This window comes from Nicotiana attenuata, unplaced genomic scaffold (genome assembly GCF_001879085.1).
Source record: "Nicotiana attenuata strain UT unplaced genomic scaffold, NIATTr2, whole genome shotgun sequence".
NCBI classification, from domain to species: domain Eukaryota; kingdom Viridiplantae; phylum Streptophyta; class Magnoliopsida; order Solanales; family Solanaceae; genus Nicotiana; species Nicotiana attenuata.
Window position 1 is genome coordinate 199,827 of NW_017670265.1, and position 9,826 is coordinate 209,652.

Here is a 9,826-nt window from a genome sequence, read left to right on the forward strand (position 1 = left end):
TCTAGCTATAGAGGACGGATTTTGGGCGTTTCACTGTTTTTGACATCGAGACGATTTGTTCGAGATGAGAGTGTTCTTCACTTCTGTCTCTGGAGTCTCAGGGCTTTAGTGTTTCTTTTCTTATTTTAATTGCTAGTTTACTTATTTTAAAAGGTAATAGGAGCGACCCGGTCGCTGCAATTCATATTTAGCGGTGACTTTGCAATAGTCGCCACAATAAATATGGAGCCAAAATTTTAGTTTTAGCGGGAGTGAAAATTTTAGCCACTTTAGAGGTGACCCATAAATAGTCGCTGCTAAATATATTCAAACTGTGGCGACTTTTAAAGTCGCTACTGATAATATACATTTTGTAGCAACTTATAGGGTTGCTGCTAAATGTCGCCACTAATTATCCAATTTCTTGTAGTGCACGGTGAATTATTGGGGGTTGGCAATCATTATGAAGATAATCCAGAGCACAGGCAACATCAATGGCAATGTTTTTAATCTTTGAAGAAATCCTAGCTTTTTGTGCTCATGTGACTCCTGATCAGGAGTGAAATGCAACCACTCCTCCAGACTCCCCTTATCCATGTATTCGTAAACTATAGCTTTGAATTCATTACCTTCATAATCAATACTTGAGCATGCACTTAACACCTTTACAACATTACGATGTCTTATGTTCTTCAGAATCTCACACTCAGCTAAAAAACTCCTGGAAGCTGCATGGTGTGAAAGGTCCAGTACCTTAACAGCAAAAACTGTACCATCGTCTTCAGAAATTCCTTTATATACAGACCGAAAAGCACCCATGCCAAGCAAATTGATGCAGAGAATCCCTCATTAAAACGTGGGTGAGGGTGAGGGTTTGGGAGTGAGAAACGTGGGAGGGGTGGGATATACGGTACCTTGAATTAAGGAGGGATATACGCTGCATTAATTGTACCCTTAAAATACACTATGGTATTGAATTGGTAATTCGGTATACTAAATATAATTATATCAAACCGTAAACATTGAGGGTAATAAGGTTTCCTATATGGTATAGGAATGTAAAAATTCCATTTACAAATTCATGACACGGGGTTTTCCTTGCTTCATCATGTCATACCAACAATATTGCAAAGTGCAATTGACTTAAATTTTCACCTTGAGGAATTCTTGTCTATGAGGGACGGAGATATTTGTATCTAATTACATTTTTCTCAGTGACTTGTATTGTTGTCTTTGCGGCTGTTGGTGCCACATTAATGCATTTACTTCTATTCAATGGAAGCTACAAAGAATCATGAGCTTTATATGTTTCATTAATATTGCATCACTTGTCGTCTAATAACCCTCTTTTTGAGGAAATAAACATCTAGACGGAGAGTGGGTTTTGGATAACACGAGTCAACAACAACAATAAACCAGTATAATCTCACAAGTGGGAGGGTAGATAGTAGACAGACCTTGGAATGTAGAGAGAATGCTGTTTCCAGAATTTGGATAACATGAGTCACTTTTCAGAAAATGTTTCTCTATTCGTATGTTTTCTCGTAGTTGTAGTAGTAGCACAAGTGCACAACCAACAAAGTTGCAGCAAGAATGGCTCTGTGGATCACTTCCTCAGGAGGATCGGATTGTGCACTAGTGCATGTGCCCCCACGGACTCTACTAAGGAAAAATGAAATGCTGACTCCATTACTCAAAGCGGTACAATCGTCCACCATCCAGGCAAGAGAGAACAACCCCACTATCCTTTTGTTGAAATCCACAGTCAGGAATGGTACAGGTTGAAGACACATTTGTACTCGAAGCTAACACATTTTTACTCGAAGCTAACACATTCGAAGACACATTTTTACTCAAAGCTGATACATTTTTAATCCACGACATTTTTAGTCGAAGCTGACACATACGTAGACACATTTTTACTTGAAGCTGACACAATTTTACTCAAAGCTGACACATTCTTACTCGAAGACACACTTGTACACGAAGCTGACAAGCATTTAGAGGGAGCAGAGAAGAGAATTGGGTCTTCTGAAACAACACTTTGCTGCGTAAAATGGACAACTTTGCTCCCACCAACATAGATTCCTGCTCATGAATCTATGGAAAGGCACACATGCACATAATAGTAGTAATGTTTGTTATGAAAATAGCAAGGAGTTTAAATTGGTTTCAGATTTGCAATTTAAGATATAGCAGTTCTTCCAAACCAATACAAATAATATAAAGTATTGCATTCATTTGCGGACCCAAGATTTTGCACAAGCAGATTCAACGATGACATGTTACAATTGTAGTTAATGTGATACCATGAATCATTTTAGGCCTTCTTGTCTTTTAAGTGGTTGAAAGAAAATATTAATATTTCATGTCATCATTTAGAACAATACCAACAATAATTTTAAGCTTCTACACTAAAACCGAAAAGTACATTAAAATTAAAATTTTAATTGTATAAACTATAAGCGCAAACAATTTAAATGTTAACAAAGAATTTTACATTTTGATAAACATTAGTTTAAAATTTTTTGTTCTAAAGTTTAACTCTAAATATTTTAGACTTTAACATACTTAAAAAATCTCCAATAATTCTTTTTGCGAGACTAACAAAAGCAAAGCCGTAAACATAAATAATAAGCTAACTTAAGTAAAAATAAAAGAGCTAGAAAGTAAAGAAAACTAATAAAGTGTAATAGGAGAAAGAAAGTTATACAGTAATCGTCTAATCATAATATAATATAAATAAGAAATTTAAATATAAACTAAGTTAAATTATCCTAAAATAACAAATGTGAGCCAACAAATTCTGCCAAAAAATCACAAACTTCTTAGGAAATTGTATATATTTTATTGACGATTTAGCTAGTAAATCACATACACGGGCTTATAGTTTTTATTTCACAAATAAAGAATCGAACTTCAATAGGAAGCTTTAGATTTAATACTAAATTAACATTGAAAAACTCATAAACTAAGTATAAAAAAGAAACTTGCCATGAAGTATATGGGAGAAGTGTCAAGCTTGGTTTATAGGGAACCGGTAGGAAATATTTGAGGAAGCCTTGAGCAGGCATAGGCTCTCGTAATAACTTCAACCCACTCGACCATTATATTGTTCCATAAGTCAAGTGGTTCATTCGCAAATATATCTGTCCTTTTTAATATAATTTAAAAAAGAAAAATATATATATATTTTTTTGCGAAGCGAATATAATTGAACTCGCTTCCTTCAACGTGGGTTCTCTCCTACTTCAATGGAGTAAATCATGCAAGAGAAATGTGTGTAAGAATGAATGAACATAATGCATGTAGACACACTTTGATTTCTTCTACAATAAAAACGTGACCCAATAGTAAAAAATGAATGGAAAACTCGCCAAGTAATTTAAGAAGAATGATGAATTGGCAATATTGACGGAAAGATGTTTTTGGAAAAAGGGCTAATAATTGCGTTATGCAGAAAGACCAAACCATTTGCGAAATAATCCTTTCGTCCCAAAATTATGCATTTATAACAAATATTTATGTAATTCCAACTTATGTATTATTGAAAATCTTTAAGGTAGTAACCTGACAAAGTAGACACATTAGGGTTTTTTTTTTTTTTTTTTGGTCAAAGGGATAATATATATTAATTAGTTAAAGGGGGGAGGGGGGAAGGGGGGGGGGGGTTACGACTGCTTTGGGAGTTACTGGGGTACCTTATGGCCCCCATAGATGCAAAGTTATGCATAATTGTACTTATGTTACATCCCACAAAAGATGTAGGTAGTTCAGTTCCTAGGATGTCTGCGCAAAATACATCATTGGCAAATACCGAGGGAACTGCTAGAGGCAAGTATTTGTTCAAAAAAATTTCTTTAGCTGCTTCCTTCGCCAGCGCATCAGCTACCCTGTTTTGCTCGCGATATGTGTGCCTCACGACCACGCTGCCCATCCTTTGAATCAACAATCTGCATTCACAAATTAGGGGGTCAAATATTAGATTTCCATTTAACAACATATTGATTGTTTCTGCTGAATCAGTGTCTATTTCTAGAGGAACTAGGTTGTTTAGTTCAGCTAGTTGTAGACCTCTGATAAGGGCTTTAATTTCTGCCCTTATGTTTGTTGTTTGGGGTATGTTTTCCATGAATCTCAAAATCCAATTTCCATTATGATTTCTGAAAACCCCACCAGTTCCACCAATTCCTGAATTTAACAATTTAGTACTTTGTACATATCAATGTTACTACTTCACAGTATTTTTGTTATTATCATGGCAACTTATTTGAATAAGTAGTGAGTTTCCGCAGATTTTAGATGAATCACTGTATATCACTCATCAAACAGGAAACAACTTTAGCAATTTTTTTGTTCTTTGTTTGTCAACTAAATTGGAATTTAATTTTTTTTTATTCTTTATCGAAATTAAAGAGAATCTCAACTTTCATTCGATGAAGGTGTATGTGGAGAAAAGACAGAAAGTTCATCGTAAGATACTTTTTAAGTAAACGGGCAATGTTGATATAGCAAAGGTCCTTTTCACTACAGAAAGTTAATTAAAATTATAAGGATAGTATATGAATGACAAAACCAAAACCCTATTATAAATAATGAAGTACGTTGAAACTTCTATCCACACTCGCATATATAGATATTATATTTGAAAACTAATGATATCTTCTTTACCTAAACAACTAATGATGCTCTTCATTGTAGAAATTTAGCAGGAAGGATTACAAACAAGTCAGCAACTAATCTTTATTAGATCTAACTAATTCAAATAAAAAGCAAGAAAATAAAGGATAAACAACGAAAAGTTATACTCGAATAATCTTAATTAGAGAAGAAATCAATACAGTATTGGAGGTTTTTGATGAATCCAACTAAATTTTGAGAACATGTTCCAGTGTTCCGCCAAAAATCCATGAAAAAGAAAGAGAGAGAAAGAAAATAGTGAGTTAAGACCAACTTACACAAATATCTCCCCTAAATTGCATGAAGAAAAAAGATTTGGAATTCTTTCTTAACTTTGGAGCTTATGACCAATTATGCATGCAACGAAAATTTGGACCAGAAAGAAGGGACAATTCGGATACTCCACAATCTAATGTGATCGAATGAATTTAAACAAAGCATCCTTTCACATGGATGAGTAACGCACTTCTGAAATAACACATCGGTTCGTAAGTTTTCTTGAGGGAAATATTTTTCTTTTTTAATAAATCAGGTAATTAGATTTTTTAGGCTAGGAAGGCATAAAAGTAATTTAACGTCTTACAAAAGGGCTTCCTGCTTTTAATAATGTATATAGATTTGAATAAAAGATAGTCTTGATTATAACTGCATATCAAAGACTTGTCCCAACATTTAGTGAGTCGTCTATGATACTTACTGAGCGCATTATGTATTCGCGTCTCCATTGTTGTACTTTTTTCGCTTCAGATGTAGGCCACAGTACCAAGAGGGGAAATGGGCCTTCGTGGCCATTTACAATGTTTGAAATTAAGAAAGTATTCTTTTGAAATCGCTTATGTGTAAAATTAGATATCTCTGTTAGGGTTTTGCCCTTAATTTCTAATCTATTAGGACTCTCTTTCTTGAAGGAATGAAAAAGACTCCTAAAAGGATTAAATCTCCTTAATATGTCTTATCCTTTTCTTAGAAGACAAGTTTTGCACATCTATAAATTAAGGATCTCTGCTTCTCACAAGAGCACAAAAATTATCCACACTGCAGTCATTAAAGAGTTTTATTTAAGGGGAGATTTTTCTATCGATAGTTTTCTTCTTTTATATTAGTTTTATCATATGTAGATCAATTGACCAAACCATTATAAACTATTATGCTTAGTTTAGTATATTTTTCTTTTGTCGTCTGATTTATCGTCTACCAAGCTTTGTATTGTTAGTTTCCGCATGCACCATGTTGTTTCGATCCCAACACTCTCTTGTGTAAAAAAATAAAATATAAGTTCGTTTACTTGCGGAGACGTTAGATGCTATGACTTCCTATTAGTGGATCTCACTAGGTGCAGAAGTGTATAGTATGAATACAACCGACCTCATGTACTCAATAAGTAACAAACTTAACCTTAGCTTGAAAGTAGTGATGAGCTGGAACAAAGGTCAGAATCCAACACCAATAGCCAACAACAGCTCATAAAAATATAATAAAAGTGGTACAAGAAATAACTCAGAGATATGATGCTCAGCTGGTTCACAGTTACGAAAAATAGTCATGCTTTTCAAGTATAATAGTAAAACTCAAATCCTTCACCGAAAACACTAAAAATATGAGTAAGTCAGAAGCCTTTGATTTTTCCCAAAAACTTTCAACAACAGGTAAGATGATTCAATCTCAGATAGTACGAGAAAGTACATCTCTATGCCTACATGTCAATGTGCATGTGAAGTCATAAATGTCATAAAACCGTGTAACATGAGGAAATGCATCTCTATGCATGTATGTCAAGTATGCATGTCAGATACAATACGTCACAGCGATGAACTCATGTACTCACACTCTTAGAGTACTCAATATCACAGTCTCACACTCCCACTCATCAAGCTCAATCACTCAGCACTGCACAGTACCTGCTGCGGCGCGCAGCCCGATCCGATCATGAATCAATAGTAATTATGCTCACTGTGGGTGTGCAGACTCCAGACATCCTGCCTAAGCGATAATATAACCTGTTGCGGTGTGTAGCCCGATCCCATCATGAATCAATAGTGCCTACTACGGCGTGCAACCCGATCCCATCATGAATCAATAATACTTGCTACAGCGTGCAGCCCGATCATATCATGATTCAATAATACATGTTGCAGCGTGCGACCCGATCCCATCATGATCAATAACACTTGTTGCAGCGTGCAGCCCGATCCCATCAACATCACTAATAATCCGGCTAGTCATCAATCTGTCCAGTCACTCGGGCTCACAAATCTCATGCCAAACAGCCCAAATAATGATAACAACATGATGTGACAACAAATGACAACAAAGACTAAGATATGATATGTAAATGAATGAACATGACAAAGTATGTAAATACAATTCAAGCAAATAACTCAACAACGGAAATGACCTCAGTGGGTCCCAACAAAATAAGCATATAGCCTAAACATGGTTTCTAACATGGATCATAGCTCAATTACTCTAGTACGTAGAAATTACATGGATAAAAATAAGATTATTAGCTACACAGTATCGCAGAATCAACCGAGTCATACTTTACACGATGCATGCATACACACCCGTCACCTAGCATGCGCGTCACCTCAATATCGAACACATAACACGTATATTCATGGGTTCATACCCTCAACACCAAGTTTAGAAGTGTTACTTACCTTGAACAAGCCAAATCCAATACTGAGCAAGCCAAACAATGCTCCAAAGTTGCCATCCCGCGCATACCGATCTCCGAACGGCTCAAAACTAGCTAAAAGAAACACAAGAACATCAAATAATGCCAAAAGAAACAAACCCAACCGATAAAGGTGGAATTTTTAATCAAAAGCCCAAAGTCAACGAAAAACTCAAACCCAGGCCCGCACATCGGAACCCGACAAAAACTCATAAAATCCGATAACCCATTCAATTACGAGTCCAACCATACAAGTTTCACTCAAATCCGACTCAGAATCGATGTTCAAAACTAAAAAGCTCACTCTATGAAACTTTACACAAAACCCCTCAGTTTCTCTTTTGAAATCATCAACCAAATACCAAAAACGAGGATAGATTCTTGAAATGTAATAAAAGTCGAGTATAGAACACTTATCCTAATCCATGTGGTGAAATTTGCCTCCTAAACCGCTCAAATCCGAGCTCCCTAACTCAAAATATGAATAAATAGTCAAGCCCTCGATATATAGCTTCTGCCCAGGCATCGTCGGATCTACGACACACATAGCCGCTTCTACGACGTCGCTTTTGCAACCAAAATGCGCTTCTGTGAAAAAATCACTGAAACTCCCCCATCACACCTGCGGAAAGAGACCCACTTCTGTGCACACGCAGATGCGACAACAGCTCCCGTTTCTGCGACTAATTCCCTGCATCTGCGATGATGCAGGTGCACTAAAAATCCCGCTTCTGCGGAGGTACCCGAACTCGACCTTCATCGCAGGTGCGACCACATTAACGCTTCTACGACCACCGCACCTGCGCAAAACAAACTGCAGGTCTCCTTCAGCAATGCTACATGTCACAAAATGATCTGAACCACGTCTAAAACATACCCGAGCCCCTCGGGACCCCGTCCAAATATACCAATAAGTCCCATAACATAATACAAACTTACTCGAGACCTCGAATCACGCATAACAATATCAAAATCACGAATCGCGCCTCAAATCGAACTTAATGAACTTTCAACTTTCAACTTCCAAAACTCGTGTCGAACCTTATCAAATCAACTCAGAATGAGCTCAAATTTGGCACACGAGTCCCAAATGATATAACAAAGCTATTTCAATTCCCGAAACCACAATCCGAATCTGATATCCTCAAGGTCAACTCTCAGTCAAACTTATAAACTTTCCAAACCTTCAAATTTCCAGTTTTCGCCAATTAGCTCCAAAATCTTCTAAAAATATCCAAATGCAATCCGGGCATACGCCTGAGTCCAAAATCACTATCCAGACCTAACGGAACCGTCAAAACTCCGATCTGAGGTCAAATACTAAAAGGTCAAACTTGGTCAACTCTTCCAACTTTAAAGCTTCAATCACGAAATTTATTTTTCTAAATCGCTTCCCAATTACCTGAAAACCAAAACCGACGGCTCACACACGTCATAATACATCATACATCATACGATGCTACTCATTCCCTCAAACCACTCAGTTAAGTACAAATGCTCAAAACGACCGGTCAGGTCGTTACATCCTCCCCCACTTAAACATAGGTTCATCATCGAAGGTGCCAAGAATCGTTCCAAAGCCATCAAATCACAAAATAACTGAAGATCCTTAATTCAACCTTAGTGTGTAAGCCTTAGAATCTAATTTCCAACATCCGTATTCCTTACAAGACCCGAATCTCGTACCTACACACTGTATAAGTCTAAGCAAGCTATATCAAGCCATAACGATGATCGAAGATAAAATTGCATGATATACCACACATCTCGCATACTCGTAACAATAATTTCTGATCAGTGTAACTGCTCAAAACAAACCCGGTACCGGTAATAAACCTCATATGTAACAAATCTCATTCTAAACCTTCGAACACTGTCAATGATGAAAGAAACACACAGAAACTCATAACCACTTATCAGATCAACCAGTCATGGAGCCCTCTCTCGTCCTACAAGAACCAAAGCCAAATCCTAAGCTGACTTCCGATATTATTCCTCCAAACACACCGTAATCAAATTCGATAGCAACCACCTCAGGCCCAAAGACTTCATCTCATCAAATATAAGCTACTAGCTCTAACCACACCAATACTACCAAAGCCACAAACTGTGCTATCCGTGCACCAATACACAACAAATTCAAATGCACTCAAAAATAAAAAATGACTTAAAAGAGAGGAGCGTTTTGCAACCTCAACAAGTACCACTACAACGCAAAGCTAAGAACCTAGCACACACAGTAGAACCAAAACACACGAATCTACCACAAAGGATCATATCCCATCATAACCCAGATGTAATACGTGACCCTTTCAAACACAGATCCATATGAAATACCTCGAACCAAACATAAGCAATTCGAAATCAAGTACACAAGTGCATGACAATAACCATGGAGAAGTGAATAACACTTTATACCACAGCACGGAAAGAACATAACCAAGGCGCAATCAACCATTCAACACTATAATAACCATCTTGCTTAAATTC

At 36.7% G+C, this 9,826-nt stretch overlaps 1 protein-coding gene across 1 annotated transcript; it reads right to left on the reverse strand.

Moving 5' to 3' along the window:
* Nucleotides 1-420: 420 nt before the first annotated feature.
* LOC109236930 (probable LRR receptor-like serine/threonine-protein kinase At3g47570) lies at nt 421-798 on the reverse strand. Its single transcript, XM_019403171.1, has one exon. The coding sequence runs from the start codon at nt 796-798 to the stop codon at nt 421-423; it is 378 nt and encodes a 125-aa protein (XP_019258716.1).
* Nucleotides 799-9,826: the final 9,028 nt, after the last annotated feature.

What these genes read in the sequence shown, in the direction of transcription:
- LOC109236930 (XM_019403171.1), bottom strand. Translation starts at nt 798, where the DNA reads ATGGGTGCTTTTCGGTCTGTATATAAAGGAATTTCTGAAGACGATGGT.